The following is a 22,880-nucleotide window of genomic DNA, read 5'->3' on the forward strand; positions in this document are numbered from 1 at the left end:
AATCTCAGATTATTTCTGTAAGATAGATAATTTGTAATACAGACTCTGAGACCGAGGACATACAAAATGATGAGGCCTTGATAAATATCGGCAGCTCACCCTCCAGAAGGTCCCCAATGCACGCTCTTATCAGAACTAATGGTTTTAGAAACAGATCTTTCTGAAGCCTTTTCTTGATCCCGTTTCGGTATTTGGTAGTCTTCTACCGTGAGCAGATGTAAACTGGGGTGGAGCTGCCCAGAGTGCTGCTGGGGTCCCGTGGGTGCCGTGCACACGGGTGTGCCGGAGGCAGGGGTGTCCTGGCTGCCCCGGCAGGAGGCTCCAGCCTGACCTGTCAGTCATCACTGCCAAGAACGTGCTTCCTTTGGAGGACCCATTACATATTCTAATTCCAAAGATTCAGGGAAAAAATAACCCCCCTGGTGTTTTGGAACCCATTTGTGTTTTTGGACCTTCAGAGGTTCATGTGGACAGCGAGGCCCCAGCTGGACAGACGGTTTCCAGACTAACTCAGGCTGACACATGTCTGTCCACTTCCTGCCCTAGAAGCGACCTCACCTCTAAACCCCTAACTCTGACCGTCCCACCTCCCCCCCACCCCCCGCTGCCCGCCACCCCCCCCCGGCTCAAGAGCTGCCAGGTGCCCACGTCCTTCAGCTGCCCTCTGCCCCTGAAGCTGGTTTGTGCTGCTTGGCTGTTGCTGACCTAACCCTTGACCCTGGATTGAGAGGCACAGAGGGCTCTGAGCAGGGCTGGAGGGGCAGAGGTGCCCACCTGGTCTCCCCTCGCGCCCGCCCCCACCCAGGGGTGACTGCAGGCCATCCCAGGATCGCACCTGGACGCCAGCCCCCGCGGCCTCAGCAGAGTGGGTGGAGAGGGCGGGGTCCCTGCTGGCTCCGGCACCCCAGGGCGGGCCTCCCACTTGGCGGGCCCATCGGGTGGGGCCCCGGGAAGGGAGACGGCCTGGGGCCACGCGGCCTGTGTCAGCAGATCCCTCCCCGGCCTCCCTAGACGGCGGTGCCAGGCCTCCCCAGAGCTGATGCCCCGAGCCTGGGAGGAGCTGCCCTGCAGGGAGGGGGGCACGCTGTTTGCAAAGTGAGTGATTTTGGCTCGTGGGAACCTTCCATTCATGCCTCTCAGGAGATCATGTTCTCCTCTCCTTACTGCTCATTTTTTCATAGCGAACCACCCTGGGGCCTGGGGCCCCTGTGTCCTGATGGAGGGTCCCCTGGAGTATGGGGCCCATTCTGTTCGCCGACCAGAGCTGCTCCCTGGAAGGTGGCTGGGTTTTTGTCATATTTCTGAGCCCTGGACACCGGCTGATCTGGCACCACTGGACAGACGTGTCCTACTGGGGAGAGTTCCATGTCCTGACTTGAGCCCCAGTGTTGGGCATAGTGAGCAGAGGAGGCTCCTCCCTCCGGGCTGTCGCTGCACGTCCTACCCTGTCCCCTGCCCCACTCTGTAGCCTGGGCCTTGTGACCTGGGCGCTGTGACCTGTCACGGGATGACCGATGGCATCTGTTCTCTGCCCCCCAGCATGTGGCATCAGGCCTAGTCCCTGTGGACAAGTCCCAGACGGCCCTGCAGGTGTCACCCCAGGGCCTCCCCGGGGGTATCCGTGAGCCCAGGCCCCCTCTGCCCTGCACGCATCCTCGCCCAGGGACGTGTGGCAGGACGGGCCTGGAGGGTGGGCCTGGGTGGGCAGGGGCCACGAGGTCCTGTACCCTGGTGGTGATGTCCCTGCAGGTGATGGCATGGGCGGAGCCCAGTGGTGACTGGGGACCCATGGGGCTTGAGCCACATCCGTTCGTGCTGAGGTTGAACTTCTCCGGTTTCCAGATCTTTCCTCTCCTCTCCGCCCCGTGACTCTGGCCACCCGGACGTCCGAGGCCCTGACCCTGAGCGCCTCTGGGTGTTGGTCCCGTGGCGTAACTTGTGTTCTCTTAACCTCTAGACGCGGAGGTGAAATGCGACCCCAACAACAACGAGGAGGACGAGGGCGAACAGTTCGACTTTGACAGCGGAGATGAGATCCCGGAAGCGGATCGAGCCGCCATGGACGCCCCCGGGGACAGCCGGCCGGGCACAGACGCCGCCCCTGGCACAGGTGGGTCCCCAGGCGCCCGGCACCCGCAGCCACCTCGCTCTGCTGGGTGGGAGGAGTTAGTGTCCGGGAGCAGGACGCTGGTGACCTCCGTGACGAGAACCCAGGTGGCGGCTTGGAGTTTGGGGGAGTTTCCTTGACTTGACCTTCCCTCCGTATCCTGGAGGGAGTGGCCATTGGCACCTCAGGAGCACGGCCTCCCGCGTCACTGTGTCACGTGGTGCCTCGGCCTGTGGGTGACTTAAATCCGGGTCGGACCTTGGAGGGGGTCGTCTGCTGTTCCCCGACCCTGGGGACCGGTCGGGACCAACCCTCCGTTTCTTCATCCCCAATGACCACCTCTCCCCGTAGCTGCCGACCCCCCGCTTCTGGCAGCTTCTGTTGCTCGCCTCGGGGGGAGGCGGCCCAGGAGCTGCGCGTGTCTCAGGTGCCCGGCGTTGCGCGGGCCCTGGGGGCACCCGGTTCTCTCTCGCCTGCAGCCAGAGGGGGGCAGGTCCGCGGGCTCCCCACCCATGCCCTGCATGTTTGCCTCCAGGGGGTGACATCGGGATGGGGACAGCCCCGGATGCCCTGGTGGAACCCGCGCCACCGCCCCCCAGAGTCAACCCCTACTCGGTCATCGACATCACGCCCTTCCAGGAGGAGCAGCCCCTGCCCGCAGACGCCGAGGCCGAGGCCGAGAGCGCGAGCCCGCCTGTGCCCAGCGGGTACTCGGTGCCCGTGCCCTGCGGCTACGCTGTGCCCTGCAACCTGCCGCTGCTCCTGCCGGCCTACAGCAAGCCCGTGGTCATCTGCCCCCCGTCCTTGGACGAGGAAGGTAGGGGTCCTCCCCGCCCCGCGTGCCCGGGCGGTAAGGGCTGTTCAGCCGCTCTGTGCTCCTTGCTGCTGTCAGGGCCAGAGGACAGCGACGTGGGCGCCCGGTCACCGTCCCCGGCCGAGGCCACCGGCACCCACGCCCACCACTGCAGACCAGCAGCAGGGGGCCCCGAGAGCAGTGTTCTCTTCGGGGTGGGCCCCGTAAAGGCTGTCCAGCTGAGTTCTCCCCTGGAAGTCGCGTTCTGGACCCAGGACACGCCAGGGTCTGCCCCGGGCCCCAGGCACAGAGGTTCTGAGGGACGGAAGCCCCTGAGGACGATGCTCTTTTAGATGCAGATTTGTGATTTAGAGGAGATTTCAGTGAATAAGTTATTTCCTTCCCAGTTAACAAGCGAGAAAAAAAATCTTTAAAGAAAATCTTGAATTTATGTTTGGAAACCATATACGGTTTTCAGGATTGGGGTTTCCCCATTTGTTTTCTTGGAATTGGCAATAATCTTGGAAATTCACCACAATTGACAATGCCGTTCATACTGTGCCGCCTAAAGAGTAAGAATTATCTAAAAATAAGGGAGTACATTATACAGTTAAAAGATTCAGGAGCACATTCTTATATTAATTTGCTTATTTTCAGATAATTTGGTGATCTTTAATAATTGAACATTTACTTTTAGGTTCTGTAGCATACTTGCACACCATTGGCTGATTTTTGTCTGTCACCCTAGAGCCATTAATAAAACACTATGATAAATGCTATTGTAAGTCCCCAAATCCGGGAACGCGTGTGGATGTTTGTCTCTTGAGTGTTTAAAGGCAAACAGGTGCACCTCCCTGTTTCCTGGGGTCACGAGGAAAGCCTGGATTTTGGTGTGAGGCTGGGCCCCGGGGCCTGGACCCGCAGGGAGTGCCGGCTGCTTAACCGTTTGCAGAGTCTGGTTCTCCTGGGGTCGTGGGGTGGCCTCCTGGTCTGCGGAGCCGACGGTCAGGGTGTGGGCCCAGCATGGGCTCCTGGCGCAGAGGCCGCCCCGCCTGGAACACGACTCTTAGAAATAGGGACAGCCAGGACCCACGCACCCTCCCACTGCCCAAAGCCAGTTCTGAGGTTCCGCTTCTGTTCATTCGTGGTCCTCCACGGGCCAGAAGTTCCTGGTGCTCTGCTTCTGGCTCAAGCTTCCAGATCTTTCCAGAACAGTAAGAGACGAGCAGATGCTCATCATCTCCTGACCTCTCCTTAGCAAAGGTCTCACGGGGGCACCTCTTTTCTTGAAACGGGGAGAGAAAGAAGGCATTTTGTGTGGGCGGTGGAGACCAGGCCTGTGAGGTGTGCGTTCAGGGACGGGACGTGCTGCCCTTGACACAGACGCAGGGGGCTCATCATGGTGTGAAGCGTGTTTGCCGTCAGTCAGCGTCTTTGTTCACTGACTTTGCTGAATGGCTTTGCCTTGTAAGAGGTTGTGTGGGTCGCCCTTTGGGGCCGTGTGGTGTGGCGGGAGGAGCAGTCTGGAAGGCCTGCGGTTCAGTGGCCTTGAGCACACGGTGAGCGACTGCGGCTCCGGTCCCCGGCTGGCGAGTGCCCTCCACTGCGTGGGGCTGTGGTTGGTGTTTAGCGGGGTCGGGGCCGTGTTTGAGGGTACGACATTGGGCGCGGCTGAGCTGGACCAACTGTTGAGCAGCGTGAGTGTGTCAGGCTGGTTGTGTAGCACACAGTCCGTTCCTTCTGGAAGGGTTTTGTGGACAGTTTGCCAGCGTAGCAGTTACCAGCCGGTCCTTGGTTGAGCACGTGGCCTTTTGTCCTGAGCTCATCACCCTCTTGGTAAAGCACACCCCAGAGGTGGAATAGCAGTCAGCTGGGACATGTGCGACGGACTCTGTGTGTGGGTGCGCGTATGTGTGAGCGTGTTTGTGTGCACACGTGCATGAGCAAATGAAAGTCTCGTTGTCAAATACCATGAACATGACTCTTTCTCCTTTGAGAGTCTTTGGAGGCTGCTTTTAAGACACCTTTTCAAATAAATCACAATTGTAAATTCCCATGACAAACTTTGAGAGGTTTGCTACTCTAGCTTGATTTCTTTGGCTACCATTTTAATTCTGGCTATTTCAGAGGACCTTTGGATATTGCTTTTTACTGTGATCCCATGTCAAAAACATTTTATTTAAAACCCGAAGACACTATCAGGTTACCGATGTTTATGTTAAGATAAGCTTATCATTAAAAAACTGAAATCATTTTAAAGCTAAAAATGCATCTCCTAAACGTTTTCTACTAAGCCTAAAACTGTGAATTTTTTTCTTTCCTCACAGAAACACAGGAAGTAGCACAAGACAGCCAGTTTAATTCTTTAAGTTCTGAGGATCCAGCCAACAGGTATCTTTATTAATCTTGCACACGTGCTCTGAGTTCAGGACCGTCTCCTGAGAAGTGGAGTGCAGTGATCCGAGGTGCTGCCCTGGCGGCCCCCGGTGCTTGGGCCCTCCCCTCCCAGGTCCCGTGCCCTCTGCGCTCTCACCCAGGGCTCCTGATGGGGGTTCTGCAGAACACAGGGAGGCCGTGAGGTGTTCTTGCTCTGCGGACAGACGGCAGGTAGACCAGGAGCACACGGCCCTTCTCCGTTTCTGTGTAGATGAGGCTCCGTGTGCTCCAGCCCCATACAGGGTCTCAGAAACCTGTTGGGGTCCAGGGAAATTTTTCATTGTGTTCCACCCACCTTTCCTCCAGAATCCTCCAAACTGAGTTGACTGGAGATCTTTCTTTCGTGCCACTTGCCTTCAAAAATGCTGTGTCGTCTGTTTGAGAGCCCAGGGAATTCCATCCCCCGGGCAAACTCCTTCCACCTCAGAACCCTGCGCAAATGTCTCATTTTATAAACTCCCTCTTTCATTCTCCCAGAGCTGTGTGGGCACACCTGCTTTAAAACTGAGCGCTTTGTGCCCTCGCTGTTACTTCCTTCTGCTGCTGGTTGTAGAATTCTCTAAAGACCAGGTTTTTCCAAGGCTCAGGATGGCAGTATGCGGGGAGCATGCTGGGTGTGCCTGTGTTTTGTTACCAGGCAGTCATGCTGATGCATCATGCACACACCTTGCCTGTTTAGAGCGTACTGTCCTGCAGGTTTCGGCACATGCACCATCCATTTAAAAATTGTGTTAGAATCTATACAACAAAAATGCTGCCATTTTAACCACTTTAAGTGTAAGATGTAGTGGCATCTCGTGCATTTACTGTGTTGTGCAACCATCACTGCCATCTCCTTTCAGAATTTTTCATCGTCTCAGACAGAAACTCTCCCCGTTCCATGTAATCTATCTTTCCCTACCCCAGCCCTCGAGAACCTCTGTCCTGTGTGCCATGTCTACGGCCTTGCCTACTCTAGGTAACTCATACAGTCGAAATCACGGTAGTTCACTTTGCATCATGTTTGCGAGATTCCTGTGTGTTGTACGATGTATCGGGGCTGCCTTCCTTTTCGAGCCTGAACAATATTCCTTTGTGAGCACGCAGCACATTTTGTTTACCTGTTGACCTCTCGATGGACGCTTGGGTGGTTTCCTACCTCTGACCTGTTGTGAATAGTGCTGCCGTGAGCACCCATGAACGAGCGTCGGAGTTCTTGTGCTCACACTCACTTGACTTTTCCTTTCGGGCAGTAGTCGGTCCTCTGAAAGTACAAAAGTACACTCCTCTCGGAATGCCTGGGATCTCTGGAGAAAGGTACACGCTCGTGAGGCCTTTCTACTTGGTTTTCGTTACATACGTTGCCAGGTAGATTCACCCAAGACCCTTCATTACAATCACGATCCGCGTAGAATGGAAGATGGTGGGTGGCGCATTATCGCTGGTAACCTACACTTCACGATGGGAAATACATCAGCTGAAAGGGTGATTTGTTAGAACAAAAAGAATGTGAAATGACATGAGAGGGTAGCCTGAGACCGTTTCCCAAAGTGTGGCCTTGTTTAAACATATGGAAACACTCAGGAATAGTTTAAAATATCATCTGTACTTCAGATTTTCTCTTTTTTGCTTAACTTTTTTGTGATGTAATTTTAGACTTAAGTGTAAGAATATTTATTTAATGTGAGAGGTCCTTCAACTAAGTGCAGGGCTGATTCTGCTGATTTCCTCACGCTCATCCACGACACGGCACGTTGCATGTCCTCAGGGAGCTGATGTGTCTGTGATCTGGGTGCTTTCAAGACCTGACCACCTGCCCTGGCCTCTAAATCTTGCAAATCTTTAACTGTGCATTACAGCTTATGGCAAACAAACAAAAATGTTGATAAAAGAGACCATCTTGCAGCGACCAGTGCCATCTGTCACTTACTGTGAAGTGTGGCATTAACTCTGTACTAATGATTCTTTTTTCCATGCATATGGTTTCCAGAGCTTCCCATGTTGGTCTCTGGGTGCTCACATCCTCCCGGTCTCTCTCCCTTCCAGCGAGGTGCTTGGCACCGCGCTCACTTCCTTGCAGAGCGCTCCGGTAGACCACATGCCCCTGAGATCCTAATCAGGGCTGTCCCTCTCCCTGAGGAGGCACTCCAGGTGTTGAAGGAATCTGATCTTGTTCTTCCAGATGAAGCATTCCAGTGGCTTGCCATTGCTGCAAAATAACGTCCCCATCCCTCTGTGTGAGACCTGTGGCTTGGCCCCCGGGACCATCGCACTGTGAGCGTACCAGCAGTTGTGTCATGAGCATTTTTAAAAAAATTTCTGGTGGTGCGATGTCTCTTTCCCATTAACCTGTTCCTAGAGGCCATGAAGGCCTGTTTGTCACTCCGGTGTGTCTTTACCACTGGCACAGTGTGTGAGACACGTAACAGACTCTCAAGAAGTTCTGGTGAAAAACCAGAGGATGATTCAGGTCTTCTGGAGCAGACACTTCACTTCCTCTTATTTCTATGGTGCCAGATCCTGTGCATGTGGTGGGTGTTCAAGAGCACTTCTAAATAGCTGGGAATGAAAGTTTGAACTTGGGCTCTATGTTGAGAAGCCGCAGCTGGTGTATTGGATTGTGAACGGGCAGACTCTGACCTGCTGAGTGCGGGGCTCCCTCCGCATCCCGGCGATGGGTCCAGGGAAGTGACAACCCCAGGGTCGTTTTGATGGAAGGCACAACCTGAGTATACCCACACGAAGGAAGCATGGTCACCGGCTTATTCCTTCTGCATCCCAGGCCCAGGGTGTGTGTAGAGAGAAGGGGAAGGGCGTCCCCGCAGCAGTAGATACACAGCAATGTCACCAGCACCCATGACTTACTTGATGATGGGAACAGAGGTCACTGACTTTGTGAGGGCTTCACTTGAAACATTTTTTTTTATAAGTAAAAAGAGCAAAGTGGGAAGGTATGGTGGGGTGGGGGGGGAGTCCTAAGCTTGAATCCTCATATGTACGTCCAGACTGTGGGTGTGAGCAGGGTTGTCATAGTGTAAATAAAATGCGCAGAGACTGTACAATTCGTACTGTAAAATGTAAAAGCTCAGAGCACATTATTCTCAGCACAGAACAGCTGTAATAATATCTGGGGAAACAGAACTTACAGACATGTACCCTCTGTGGACATCCGGCCGTCTCTTGAAGGACTCACTGTTGTGGTCTTGTGGCTCCTTCCCTCTTAGTGAGGACCGCGTGCACAAGGAGGACAGCGCGCTCGCCCGGTGGGTTGCAGACCCGGCCAACACTGCGTGGATGGAGAGTAAGTACCACTGGCTGCCGGGGTCCTCACCGGGCTCACGGAGGACGCTTCCCGGGGGGATGATGGGTTTTCGTCAGGTTCTGCTGATCATTCTCATGTCCTGGTCAGACCTAAAACTTCAGAAACGTATTCACTTGCGTAACGTACTAACTGGGGCTGTGACCGCTGTCCCTGGCCCTCTCTGAAGCCCTTCCTTTAAACCCTATCAGAACATCTCTGCTTACCCCATCCCAGCACATATTTCCTTCTGACTGTTTCTTCCTGGGACGGTTTTTGGGTTTTGTCATGACAGTCATGTACTTAGGGAACTGGTGCTTTGACCTGGGCCCACGGTCAGCAAATCCCCACTGAGACCTCAATCAGGTTATTTTTCTCGTGATTCTCACTAAGATGCTTTTTCATGCTACCATGTTGAAAAGGGGGTGGGTGGCTGGTTAAGCCAGCCCACCATCCAGATGGCACGCCAGATCTTCTGTTCCACGTGTGGCTTAGAAAGCTGAGCTATTTTTAACCAGATTTGATTTTTAAATTTCAAAGAAAAGTAAAGATGGCTTTTCTAATTATCCCTTTATTATCCACACTGGCTCACTAATTTGTGTATAATTATGTTATATGATTAACTTCCAAGAAAAAACCATCTTTTTTTTTTTTTTTTTTTTTTTTTGAAAAAACCATCTTAATGGTTATCTAATTGTTAAATTACCTCCTGGAATGTGTCATTCTGATTTTAATTATGACATTGTCAAACAAGGAACTTAGCATAAATAGATGATTCTGCTAGGGGGGGCTGTTAAATCGAGATCATTACAGGATGGAATCGTTATCTTATTTTCTAGCAAATTCCTTTCCAAAGTAAAATTTGTCTGACTTTCTCCTATTCCTTGTTTTATTACACAAGTGGCAGTTAATTAGAGTAACACAGAGGTTAAGGGTGATGACCCTTAACACAATAAAAGATTTGGGTGTAACTTTTTTTAAGATTTACTTATTAGTGCACAAGCAGTGGGAAGGGGCAGAGGGAGAAGCAGACTCCCCACTGAGCAGGGAGCCTGATGCAGGGCTCAGTCCTGGGACCCGAGATCGTGACCTGAGCCAAAGGCAGCTGCTTCACTGATGGGGCCACCCAGGCTCCTTTGGGTATAACTTTTGACTCCCCCCAAGACGTAACTACTTAATAGCCTCCTGTTGACTGGAAGCCTTACTGATGACATATACAGTCAACTAACTCCTATTTTATGCACCTGTTATATACTGCATCCCTGTAATAAAGTAATCTAAAGAAAAGAAAATGTAATTAGAAAGATCATTAAATCCATGAAAACACAGTTGTGGTATGTACTGCAGACATCAAAAACAAATCTGCATGTCAGTGGACTCACGCAGCTCCCAGCTGTGTTTTTCAAAGGTCCACATATGAGCGTCCCTCATGTTATCTAACAGGAGTAGAAGTGCTTATCGTGAATGCAGTTAATTTTCTTGCAAGGAAGCAAGTATGTCCCATATGGGGACTTGACAGCAGCAAGAGAACGAGGAGCATTCCTGAATTTGCTTCCCCCCGCTTACGTAACAGTAGCTTGATATCAGAGGAGGAGTTCAGAGTATTTACCTCATTTTCTTGTTGTTGCTTAGTCACCAGTGAGCTCTGTGGCTTTCATTATGTAAGACTTTGTAGTGTGGTTGATTTCCATGTAAGGCCCAAACTCTTACAGATATTAAATGCGTCTCTAGTTTCACTGCTGCTCTTGTACGTGACCCGCTCATACAGGATGCACTGAGTAGTTTGCCTGTGGGAGATCCCCACTTTTTCTTAGGAAAACTTGTTACAGCTTCAGAGGACATGAATATAGTTGGAGAGATTTTATCCTAACAGGTGTACCTTCTCACCCTCGCCTATGCCTACTCCCCTATCCAGGGGTTTAGAATATCACAGAATGATGGGTTTATTTTAGCAGCGTCCTGTTAATATAGCCCCAGTTGAGCTGTCTCTTTACTTCTGAAACAGTGTACTCCACCTTTGTGTTTCTTTGCATACCAGAACACATTAACTTCATAAACTTAAAAATATTTATAAAGAGCCACATAGAGATGTATAGATGAACACAAAATAATGGACTAAGTTGGCCTAGAAGCCACAAACTCTCTGTTGGAGAGATTTCACAGCTGGTTCAGGTAGAGTGTCATCCTTCAATCCCAAGAAAACATCCTGTCCTAAAAGTAACGCTTATGCTTCAGTAAGGTGTAATGAATTAGCCCTTACCAACTTTTAGAATAATTTTAGCATCATAGGAGACTGTGGCCCTAAACAGTCTAAATTATATTTGGTTGGTCTTGGTCAGTTTTTAAACATTTCCCTCTTTTTATTCCAGATCCAGAAGAAGCCATTTATGATGATGTGCCAAGAGAAAATTCTGACTCTGAACCAGGTTTGAATTGCCTGTAATTGAGTTTTTGAGGATTCAGTTTTTCAGTGTCTCCATTTGTGTGTAAAAAAAATAGCTGGTTTCTACACAGTCCCTAGATACACAGCTTAATGTGTGTTTTATGTTTCGTATGTTTATAATATCAATGATATTATGGGTTAGAATATGGGTGCATGCACATAGGTATGTGCAATTATAGCACGTTACATAGAGTGATTGGTTAATGTAGAGAAGCAGAAAGAGTTAAAGATGTGAAAAATAGGAATGGGAAGGTAAGAAACATGAAAGCTGTTAAGTGCCAGCATATACCTAGTAAGTTATTTAAGTGAGAAAATTGAAGAAGGAAGTACTAATACTTTTGTACAATTAAAGACTGATATAAGTTCTCAGATTGTAGAAATACAAAATCAGAGTCCAGCACGAATCCATGCCTAGGCACATGCACTTAAAACTGCTGAGCACAAGTCGATGCTCTAATACCAAAACACGAGGGTTTAAAAAGAGGGAAACAAATGCAGTATTAGATAAATATTGGGGAGATTTACCACTCAGGCTCTAAAATCTATTTCACCTTGCATTTCAAGGAAAGGTGTACTGAACCCAATGAAAAAAGAATAGCGTGCAAATAATGACTTTGTGAATGAATCTAAACAAGTATCGACTAAGACAGTACTAATAGTATTGTTTCATTTCACGAGTGTAGCTGCAGGGTGGGGCTACAAGCCCCTAGCAGTGGTACCTGTCACCTGATGGTGGCAGATCCTCAGCATCTAATATCTGCATTTTTCACAAAGAGGGTATAGATAATGCTTGTGGGTTTTTTGCTGTGATAGATTGGGTCTGCATTTAGGGGCAACCACTAAAAGAACAGAAATAGATTATTTAACTTCCAAACCAGTAGAGAAAAACCCAATCTAGTAGAAAGCAAGAAAATGTAAAATAAGAAAGAATGGCAAATAATATGAAAAAAGATGGCAAAATTAGCCCAAATATATTGCTATTTATAGTAAATATAAATGGAGTCCAGTTGCCCATAAAAGAAATTCTCAGGTTGGATTAAATAACAAAGCTATATGAGATACAAAAGAGAGCTATATAAGGATACAAAACATTTGTAAGTAAGTGGATGGAAAAAGAAATATAAGTCCAATTCCAACCAAAATATAGCTAGTATTACTCTAATATATTGAATGTTAGGCTATAGAGTCCTTCACAGGAGAGAACTATAACAGTTTTAAAGTTATGTGCACCTAACAAGACCTCTCCAAATTTATATAAAGCAAAATATGACTGAGATATAAAAAGCAATAGTTAAGTACATAATTGGAGTGGGAGATATTTACAAAGCTCCTTCCACTGTCATGGATATTGGAGGTAAGATTAGTAGATTGCAGAAGAACGCAGCATACGATCAACCTGAAGAAACTAATAGTTTCAGAATACACATTTTTTCCCCAGAAACATGGAATAATTATAAAGATTATATAGCATTTATCAAAGCAAATCTTAATAAATGCCAAGGAATTATTACCCAGGCCTCATTCCCTGATTTTGAAAAATCAATGAAAAGAAACATTTGAATATTAAGAATAACACTAGTTCTTAGCTCACAGAAAAGGCTGAAAACAAAGAAAATTAGAAACATTTTGACTTAAATAATAGTGAAAACATTACATAAGTTCTTATGGGATGGATTTAAAATAATGAATTATAGTCACAATGGCATCTGTTAATAAAAGAAGATAGAAAAATAATGAGCTCAGCATCCATCTCAGTCATTTAAAAGAATAGCAAAGGTGAGGACAGAGGAAATAGAAGGAAATGAAAATGGTGGCAGCGAAAGTGATAAACAGAAAACAAATAATAGAAAGTATCGACAGAACCAAAGAGTAGTTCTCTAAAAATAATGCAAAAATAGATGAGCCTTGGGTAGTGTTGAGAAGAAAGGATCTGATTGGGAGGAGAGAGAAGGAAGGAAAGATGGATCAGGAGCAACAAACTACAGTAGAAACTCACACCACAAAGGGATTCTAGAAACAACTTGATAGCATTCAGTTGAAACACTCGGACTGCTTTTGAAGTAGAAAATGTTAATGTACGATGATTCACGATATAGAATTAGTTGCTTAATAATCTACCAGACGGCCCACTAAGATCAGAGTCCTCATCTCAGAGTGGCTAACCCATCAGGGGACAGGCAGTTCCTCTGCTCTACACACAGTTCCAGTGGGCAGTAGAAGACAGGAGCAGGTAACTCACTCTAGGGTGTTAGTATAAGCTTAAACCCCCTTCACCCAAAGGGGTGATGCTGAACGTCCTAATGAAAATGTAAAGAAATAAAATCCAGCAGTATCCCAACAAGCAAAAGCCACCCTTAACCCTTTAGATTTGTCTCAGGAGCTTATGGATCAGGTAGGTGGACAGCTACAAGCCAGGCCTGATTCTTCCCAACCTGGGGGAGGGGACAGGGCTCTGGCTGTGTGCATGTTGCTTCGCGCTGCGGCCTTTATAGGGGCAGACGTTGCATCAGTTCAAACAAACATGCCTGTTTGGTGCTTTTTGATGCATTTAAAGTATCTGAAAATTAAATATGTTCAGTGAAGTAGGTGCAACTAGATTTTTGAGGTTCCTTGTGAGTCTGATTGTAGAATTCGAGCTGTCTAGGATATCAGCTGCCTGGTAAACGATGGAGACACAGACGCATCCGAGGGAGAGCAGAGGCCTGTGTGCTTTGTGCAAAATACAGTCATTTAAGGTGAAGTTCTATCACAGTACTGGGTGGATACTGAAGAATTTCTCATGAGACATGATGGTGACCATCTGTATATTTTTAAAATTGTGGTAAAGTGCACACTGCATCAAACTGATGATTTTAACCAGTTTAGAGCAGTTTAGTGGGACAAAGCACATTTGCGGGGTGATGTAGCCATCGCCACAGTAGCACTTCTTAGGCGCGTCCTGGCCTGGGGCAGGTAGCACGGTTACTGCCCAGAAGAATCTCAGCCAGGTAGACCAGCTCTCCTTCGCTGGCTTGTGGGAGAAACACCTGCCCTGTGGTGGGTTTACTTTCCAGTGTTGGAAGGCATCAATCTGTGCATCCAGGAGCTCTAGAGGGCCTCATAATTCACAAACCGTCAATCATCTGTAGTTCACGAGACACTGTAGAGAGGCCTTGAAAGTTTCAGGATGCAGGGGAGGCCCAAAGAGCCCTTTCCAGAGCACAGAGGAGCATTATTCTCACACATTCTGACCACTGAGTGGTAATGTACCTAAGTTAAAGGTCCGTTGGGCCTGCGCTTCTGATGGCTCTTACTTCCCCAAGATGGACAAGCCATCCAGCCCACCCTAGAGCAGGGCTCACCCGAGAGCAGGACCCTCCACTGTCTCCCCGGAGCTGGGACCAGCTGGTGCACCTGCAGCTGGCTCCCGCAGTCTGGAGGTCTTGCCGTAGGCATGAACGACACCTGCCGTGCTGTGTGTGCAGACTGTTTCCTGCAGACACACTAGCCCGACGTCCAGAGGGTGAAGGGAGGAGGGCGTGCTAATCTGGCAGCTTCAAGGTTTATGAACCGCACTGGGGGGACAGCTCACAGGCACGTTTCTGCATGTTTGGGCACCTCATTGCTGACCGGTCCGTGGAAGGTCAGTGGGTGCCTCCACTCGTGGCCAGATGTTGTTGTCGGCATGGCTCTTGGCCCTGCCTCACACGTAGCCGCTAAGCCGGAGTCCGGCCACACCCCCACCTGCCCTGTTGCCCCAGTTGCCCAGCAGGTGGTCAGTTGCAGGTGTCCTTCAGGCACACTGAACCACACCACTGCGGCTTCTGGAAAGTGAACTCATTTTCAAATATCGGGCCATTTTATCCAGATGACATTTACTCCATAGATCTTTTAACCAGAAATTTGGATTTCTGTTTTATGTTGTGGAATTAATCTGAATCCAGTGGAGACGTAATGCGAGGCCAGGGCAATCTGAAGTATTACAGGAATTTTCAAAGTGACAAATTCGTATCTACTTTTCATTTCCAGTGAAAACAGATGTTTTCCTTTAAATGTCCTTATATATGCAAAGCTGGCTCTCGGCCCTAAAGAATCTATCCATCAGGGCTTAATTACTGAAGATTTTTAAGGCCAGGTTTTATTACAGAGGACAGTTGAGGATGCCTATGGGATAAATCTAATCAAGAAACGTGAATGTATTCTCGGGTGTGGAAATGCCGTCTTTTATCTAACTTTGTACTGTCCTCCGGTGATAATTTAAGCAGAAATTATTCTTAACAAGACACTTGTACCTGAGAAACTCCAACTGAAATAACCATTTATGCTCGTGTGTTTAATAAGTAATAGAAATCAAGACAGTGATACCCTAGAAGTTTGTAGACATTTTCCTTCCCAGAAAGTCGGCCACCAGCCACACGGCACTGCAAATAGCAGATCCATCTGTATTTTTTTGTTCCACTGGTTTTTTTTTGCATTGGTCAAGGCATATCACAGTTACTTGCTGTGGATCTGTGGCCTTTGTATCTATTAGAAAGATTAATTAATTGTTGGTGAATGTCCTTGCCGTGGGAGTGCCTGTAAGGCGGCTCGGCTCGGTGAATTCACTTTTGCAGAATACAGATTACGAAGTGAACGATGGGGGAATCAAAGCCTTTGCAACTTTTCAACCCAAGCTCCCTTGTTCTTGTATTTGGTGGCATAGACATGTGTTCTTCACTGATTCTGGAATGACTGATGTGATTACGACATTTTAAAAGCAGTAATAGGTTATACGACTTATTAGACCATTATTAGCACAAAGGCAAAATTCAGTTGTTTCCCGTGAGCTTCACGTGTGTTCATATTTGAGTATTTCTATCATTGATATGCCCGTCGCCTCCTTGTCTACTCTGCCTGTATTCCGTACATTTATCTTCTTATGGCTGGTAAGTTGTTTGGCATAATTCTGGTAGATTCTTATAGACCAGCGGCCCTCAGGAGATGCTGGGATGGGGGCTCCTGAGCGCTCGGTCCAACCCTGCACGTCGCCGCCCCCGACCCCCGACCCGGAGATATTTCATTTTGGCATTTTTGCCCTCAGATGAAATGATTTATGACGACGTGGAGAATGGAGAGGAAGGTGGAAACAGCTCCTTGGAATACGGATGGAGCTCGAGTGAATTCGAAAGTTACGAGGAGCAGAGTGACTCGGAGTGCAAGAATGGGGTCCCCAGGTCCTTCCTGCGCAGCAACCACAAAAAGCAAGTATGTGTTCAGTGTGTGTGAGAGACAGAGCATCTCACGTTAACATGCAAACGGGACAATAAAATTTGTGTTCTGTAATATCTAAGTGTTTTTAGGATGTTGCTGTGTGGTGTGAGGAAGGCTAAGCAGTAGGGAAGGGTTCCTGACTTTACATTGTATGTATAATCATTGTGGGGAGTTTTTATAAACAGATCCACCGAGAAGGCCCTAAGTAGCCGTCCTCTGCGTTGTGCTGCGTACACGTTCTGCTGTCTGTGCACCGTCACGGGGTCCGTGCGCCCTGAGCGGTTGGAGTCGGGTCTCTGAGACACGGATGATGGTGAAGGACAGAGCCCCGGGGGTGTGTGTGCATGCGTGTGCAGGCCTCATGAGATGGAGGTCTGAGGAGGAACTTCAGACATCAGGAGCGTGACTCCTGGAGTTGGGCGGATGCGGGCCTGGGAGCACTTGCATTGAGGCAGATCCTCTGGTGGAGACTTGTGGTTTTCAGTGGAGAGTGGCTGTGCCCTTGCTCTCGGCTGCTGGGCTCTGGCTGTCGGTGAAAGGGGTGATCCACACTCGCGTTCACAGACGTGCTTTCTGTGTGGGGCTGAGTGGCAGGCCACAGGCAGACGGAGGCTGCTGTGTGACCCTGTGGGTGCAGACCGTGACGGCATCGATGCCCGGCCACTGTGACTGTGTGGGTGACGCCTGCACCCAGGAGGCAGCGCGGTGGGTGGGGCGGGGCCCCTGTGTGCACCCGGCTTGCATGTGGTTACAGGTCACCTAGTGTTCTAGTCTGTGAACGGGCTTCACGAGACTCAGGAAGAACCTACGGCGTCGTGCGGGTCGCCCGAGCCCCTCACGTCATTGCACGCCCTCTGGCAGCGGGCAGCACAGCCCAGGCTTGTGAGGGAAGCCGTCCTGGGATTCACTCCCTGCTGCCCCCCCCCCCCGCCCCCTGGGAGAGCTGTGCACAGGCCCCTCGGAAGAGTGGGGAAAACACTCTTCAGTTTCCTTCCGGTGGTGGGTTGGGTGTTGGGTGCCCCCTGACGAGCCAGTCACACGCTTACTGGACTGACCCTGCCCTCCTCACCCTCTGAAGGGACCCCCTTTCCTGGACAGGCCCCCCTGAAATGCCAAGTGAGAGGCCGCCCCCCAGCGGGGAATGGCCCACAGGGTGGCTTGGGAGCCGGGTGATCACACGGGCATCCTCGTCGCTCCCTTGCCCCGGCCTGGCCGCCCCTAGGGCAGCTGAGAGCAGGGCCAGCAAGCTGGAAGGGCCGTGGAGGGACCGGGCATGCTGGTGCAAGTCACGGTGTTGAGCCAGCCTACTGGTCGCCTGTTGACAGGTCAACTCAAGGAGAGTCCTTTTTATTTTTAATCGAAATTTGCTTAGAGTGTCTTTGCCTGGGTTGATGTGGGAAACACGCTAGAGAAGCATGAGGCCTGGGTTCCCAGGTCCGAGCCGTGTGTGTCACGTGGAAGGTGTTGGACCTGCATCTCCCCTCCCGTCAGTGTGACAGGTGACCGCCCGTTCCCTTGGCTTGGGGACTTGAGCCCCTGTTCCCATGGCGACACCCTGTCTGGTGGGCGGCCTTGACCTCGGGTGTCTCCTGCCTTGGTGCCACCCCAAGAGGATACTTTCATACACATTTGATTTACCCGTTTGGTCCTTTTAACGTCCTCAGAACGCGTGTGAATGACATCCCGGGTCGTCTCGTTTCTGCATTTGCCCGTCTGGCATGGAAAAGTCCCCCGTCTGGCTCATCCGAAGCCGCCTCCTTGCTCCACGTGTTTGACTTCCTCGTTTTTATCTCTCAGGAGTTGGGCCAGAACTGGGGGCTCCCCGTGATGCGCCACCGCCGCCACCGCGTCCTCTCAACATCAGATTGTCGCAAAGTACTGAAAGGAGCGTCTTTGTGAAAAGATTGTGTCTCTTTATGCTGTAGCTTTCCCATGACCTAACCCGTTTCAAGGAGCACTATGAGAAAAAGATGAGAGCTTTGGTGGCAGACGTGGTGGGAGCCTCAGAGACTCAGCAGCTAAAGCAGAGGCATGAACCGAAGGTAGTGTGGTCCCTTTTCTGACCAGCTGCACTGAAAACGCTCATTCAGACGTAGGCCGTGCTTTGGAGCGAAGCGCCAGGGCGACCAAGGCGACCTTTACGTCTGAACGGTGGTTCTCAGTGTGCTCTTGGGCGTCCCGGTGGCACCACGGCCCACGTCCCGGGTTCCTGTGAAATCTGAGACACTGCTTCCCTGTCTCCTCCTCTTACCCGGGACGGGGCTGCTCTGGGGCCCGCGGCGTGTGTGACGCCACAGCCCCTGGGGCGGGATCCGCTGTGTCTCGGCCCGAAGCATGTTCCACGCATGCACGACGGCAGCACCCCTCTTGCTGTTTGGAAAACACAGGAACTTTCCATGGATGTGCTACTTGGATAATATGGAATAGCTTCGTTATTATTTTTAAATGAATATTCATAAAAGCTTGATTACTGTTTTCAGTTTTAACTCTTCATCCAGTAAATGTGGGCCAGCGAGAGCCAGATAAACGGAGCTCGTGGGGCCCTTGGTATTTTTAGGAGCGTAAAGGGCTCCTGAGACCAGCACATTCGAGAGCCGCTAGGTGTGCAGGTGGCGGCGGCCAGGCCTTGGGGGTGTGTTTTAAAAGGGCACTGTCAAGTAGTGTTCAAGTCCACGAGGTCGTCTGTCCTTCCCACATTTTGTGATTCTGTGCGTATGTGTTAAGTGGCGTCTAGCTGAAATAGATGTTCACTTAGAAAGGTCTTCGTCATAGTCACCTGCTCAAGTCCCGAGTGTTTGTGCCCCGGGCTCCCCCGGCAGGAGCGAAGCCCTAGGGTCCCATCACTCAGGTCAGCCTCTGGCTGGTTCCCGTGCAGCGTCTAAGGCACAGGCCACACGGTCTGGGGCCTGGCGCGATTCTCCCGAGAAGCGTGAGCTCGGTCATTGGTCATGGGGGACACGTGACGGAGGCCAGCTCGGGGGAGGAGTTTGCAGGCAGCAGGGAGAGGCAGGGCGAGCCGCCCATGTTGGGCCACAGGGAGCAGCAAGACGGGACAAGTAGCCAGGGCCAGGCCAAGCAGGCCCCTCCATCCAGTAAGAAGTGGACGTTAGGAAGGGGCGGGGGCCTGGCTGTCTCCTGGCTGCGCGTGACCTGGGGTGGCACCATAGCTCCCCACACCCTGCGCCTCTGCCACTGCTCGAGGACGGGGCGTGCCGCCACCCTGCAGGCTGCCTTCTGGTCACGGTCCTCTGCGTCTCACTCGAGGGACCCTGGCCGGGGCCTGGCTCAGCGGGCCGGCACGGGGTAAGGAAGGGTGGGATCTGGGAGGCCGTGTGGATCAGGAGACGAAGCGGAGGCACCTTGCAGACGGACGAGCCCTGGGCGAGGGGACAGGGTGCAGGCCCAGCGCGGCTGGGGGGACGGCACGTCCTCGAGATGGGGAGGGAGGACACGGGGCTCTGGAGTGGGGCACGTGCAGCTGACAGGGTCCTGGCTAGCAAGTGGGCACGGGGTTGGGGGGCAGCCGGTCGAGCCTCGGGGGAATAGAGGACGTGCAGGAACAGCCAGGGCCGCAGTGCGTGTCTGACCCCGACGCGTCCCTGGGGAGCGACCGGGCGGTGTCCCTGATGCCCCAGCCCCGAGACACAGCGGCAGGGAGGTGGAGACGAGACAGCTAGCAGGATCGAATCCATCCTGTGTCGGGAGGACCGGGGCGGCAGGCAGCGTGGATGTTCCTCTGGTGTGTCTGGAAGCCACTTGGGGTTTCTCAAAAAGAATTACTGGGGGCCCGACGGCCAGGACCTCAGACCGTAGAATTTTAAAGAACGAGGAATGTAAGATGCCCAGGGGGTCGTTGGAGCTCTGGGCACCGATGGCCAGTGCGTGTCCCCGGGACTCCAGGCTCAGGGGGCCAGGGCCCGACGTTGCGCTCCCTCGGGAGGTGGGCTCCCTCCGTCTGTGGCCCTGGGACAGCCCCTGGCGGCGGCTGCACCTGCCCCTGCCCCTCCCCGCGCCCGCCCTGTGGCCTGGGCCGCCCTGTGCCTTGTGACGTGCGCGCTCCCTTCCTCTGCCTCTGACGTCTGCAGAGCTCTCTGTGTCTGAGCCACCACTGCAAGATGGACACTGACGTTCACACGCAGCCGGGGACCATCCCCCCAGGTCAAGGAAGGGATCTCGTTAAAGTTCGCCCTTCTTTCTGTCTTTCTTTATTCAGCAAACAGAACGTGGCCCGAGCCACACACGTGTACACACAACGAGCGAGCAAGCTCCCCGAGACCACAGAGCCAATTTCCGGGGACGTTAAGACCAAGCTACTTGACAGTATTCTTTTAAAATAAAATAAATGCGGAAAGTGGGTTTTTATCGACGGCGCGACTTCTCACGTTTCCCTGTCTTTGTGCAGATGCAGAAGCTTATGAAGGCCGCCAAGGAGGGCACCAAGGACGGGCTTGAGAAGACCAAGGCTGCCGTCAAGAGAGGCCGCTCTCTCATTCGGACCAGGTCCTTCATGGCTGCAGGTGTGTGGCCCGGCTTGCACCCGAGCTCCCCTCGCAGCGTGTGGGCGGCGCCGAGTGTGGCCGCGGGCACCTCGCACGCCCCCAGCACCGTGCTTGTCGCCAGGCCTCCTGGGTCTCCCCTGCCACGCGGGCCGCGGTGTGCTCTCAGCTGAGGGCGCGCACGGGTCTGTGCAGGGGCTCGGGGCACATGCCCACCGGGCACTGGAAAGTGACGGGTTCTTGTGGGTGGGATACGTCACTCCTCTTCTGATGTCTCCCCTCAGCACGTGGGCCCTGGCGGCTGCACTCTCTGTGTTCCCTCCCGAAATCCCATTGCGTATCCCGGGACCCCAGTCACTCTGGATTCTCAGCAAGTCTAGTCCTTAAAAAAAAAAAAAAAATTTTATTTATTCATTTGAGAAAGAAAGAGCACGAGCAAGGGGGGCAGGGAGACAGAGACTCCCCGACATGGGGCTCGCTCCCGTGACTCCGGGTCCAGACCTGACCTGAAGGCAGACCTGTACCCGACTGAGCCACCCAGGCGCCCTGCAGATTTATTCTTATGATGCATAACTGGTGATGCGTTCAGAGTGTCTGTCCTCGTATGAGTATTTCCCACAAGGACACGAGCTCAGGAGGTCTTGTTCTAAGCAGGGGGTTTAGGAACCCTTGTGCTGGTGAGGAAGGATCTGGGATGATTCCGGGAGTTTCAGGCTTTCCGAGACCCTGGCCGGGGCGCCGGGGCCCGCGCCTACTGTCTGCCTGAGAGAGCGGTGGAGTCTGGTGTGCTCCACGTGGACAGCACGCTGCGGGCCAAGGACTGGCTGGCGTCTGAGAAAATGCTGGTTACCCACAGGGTGGCTGAGCCCCCTCTCCGGGGGTGGCACCCTGATGCTGCTGGGTCCCCTAAACACGGCTTCATTGTTTGCATGTGTGCCTGGAAAGCACCGTGAAACGTGCCTCCCCGAGGAGCAGCCTCGCGAGACTGTGCTGTTGGCTTTAAAACGAACTAGATTCTGGTATGAATTTGCGTCCCAGTGAAGTCTTAGCGTCTCAAAACAGGACGCAGGAAGGGTGGGCGCAGCCCCAGCAGGTCACTTGGAGAGGAGACGGCTGGGTCGGGGGTTCTGACGGGGTGTGTGCCCGACGAGGTGCAGAGCGCCTGCCCGGTGCCCCCAGGATCAACACCTGCAGAGCACGGGCAGGGTCCGAGAGGTGCCGAGATTGGGATTTGGGCCGTGGTGGTCCGGGTGGTCCCGGTGGTCAGAAGGGCTGGCTGAGGCCCCGCTCCAGACCCTGAACCAGGATCGGTGGATCCGTGCCGGGCAGGGTGGGCTGACTTAGTGGTTCTGCACCTTGGCTGTCCTCGTGCATCAAGTGGGAGCTTTTAAGAAATCCCACGTGCCGAGGTCCCGCAGCCCTGGGACCAGTGAAGCCCGAGGTGGCTCTGCTTACTAGAAGGCCTGTTTCTATTTCTTTTTAAGACTTTATTATTTGAGATCAATTTTACATTCACAGCAAAACTGCAAAAACAGTGCAGAGATTTTCCATATATACCCCGCCCCCTGCTGTCACAGCCTCCCCCCAATGCCAGCTCCCCTGCTGCAGCTCCCCCACCAGCCCCTGCACCATCCTCCACCAGCCTCCCCCCCAGCACCCCCCCAGCTGCTCCCCCACCAGCTCCCCCCTCCCCCCGCCCAACCAGTTGGTACCTTTGTTAGAACTGATGAAGCGGCATAGACGCGTCCTCATCACCCAGAGTCCTGGTGTACGCGGACCCCTTAGGTGTCAGGGTGGTGCGGGCTGCAGGCTTGGGGACAAGCCCAGGGACAGGCGGTAGAGCTGCCCCCAGCGTGGCTTCATGCCCTGCACCTCCGCCGCCGCCTGCACGGCCCACCCTCCGCCACAGCCCGGCGGCCTCTCATCTCTATGCCGTCTCTGCGGCGTCGCCGGCCCGGACTGGTCGGGGTGGGCATCATCAGGAGCGCACACTCGTCACGCTGGCCTCTTCCCCTAGGGACCTGTGGTCCAGGCTCCCCTGTCCTTTCATGGCTTGAAGGCTCTATGTCCCGCGTCTGTCCTGCTTGTGCGCGGACTGT

General features: G+C 52.1%; 1 protein-coding gene across 5 annotated transcripts in view; it reads left to right on the forward strand.

Moving 5' to 3' along the window:
• Positions 1-22,880, forward strand: part of ARHGEF10 (Rho guanine nucleotide exchange factor 10) — a 90,260-nt gene that overhangs the window by 22,409 nt on the left and 44,971 nt on the right. For all 5 annotated transcript variants that reach the window (XM_041751758.1, XM_041751760.1, XM_041751761.1 and 2 more), the window contains exons 3-9: positions 1,958-2,110; positions 2,643-2,924; positions 5,228-5,291; positions 8,540-8,616; positions 10,983-11,039; positions 16,116-16,279; positions 20,688-20,802. In XM_041751758.1, the coding sequence (XP_041607692.1) occupies positions 1,958-2,110; positions 2,643-2,924; positions 5,228-5,291; positions 8,540-8,616; positions 10,983-11,039; positions 16,116-16,279; positions 20,688-20,802 (912 nt within the window). The remainder of the gene's footprint in view (positions 1-1,957; positions 2,111-2,642; positions 2,925-5,227; positions 5,292-8,539; positions 8,617-10,982; positions 11,040-16,115; positions 16,280-20,687; positions 20,803-22,880) is intronic.

This window comes from Vulpes lagopus, chromosome 4 (assembly GCF_018345385.1).
Source record: "Vulpes lagopus strain Blue_001 chromosome 4, ASM1834538v1, whole genome shotgun sequence".
In the NCBI taxonomy this organism is placed as follows: Eukaryota; Metazoa; Chordata; class Mammalia; order Carnivora; family Canidae; genus Vulpes; species Vulpes lagopus.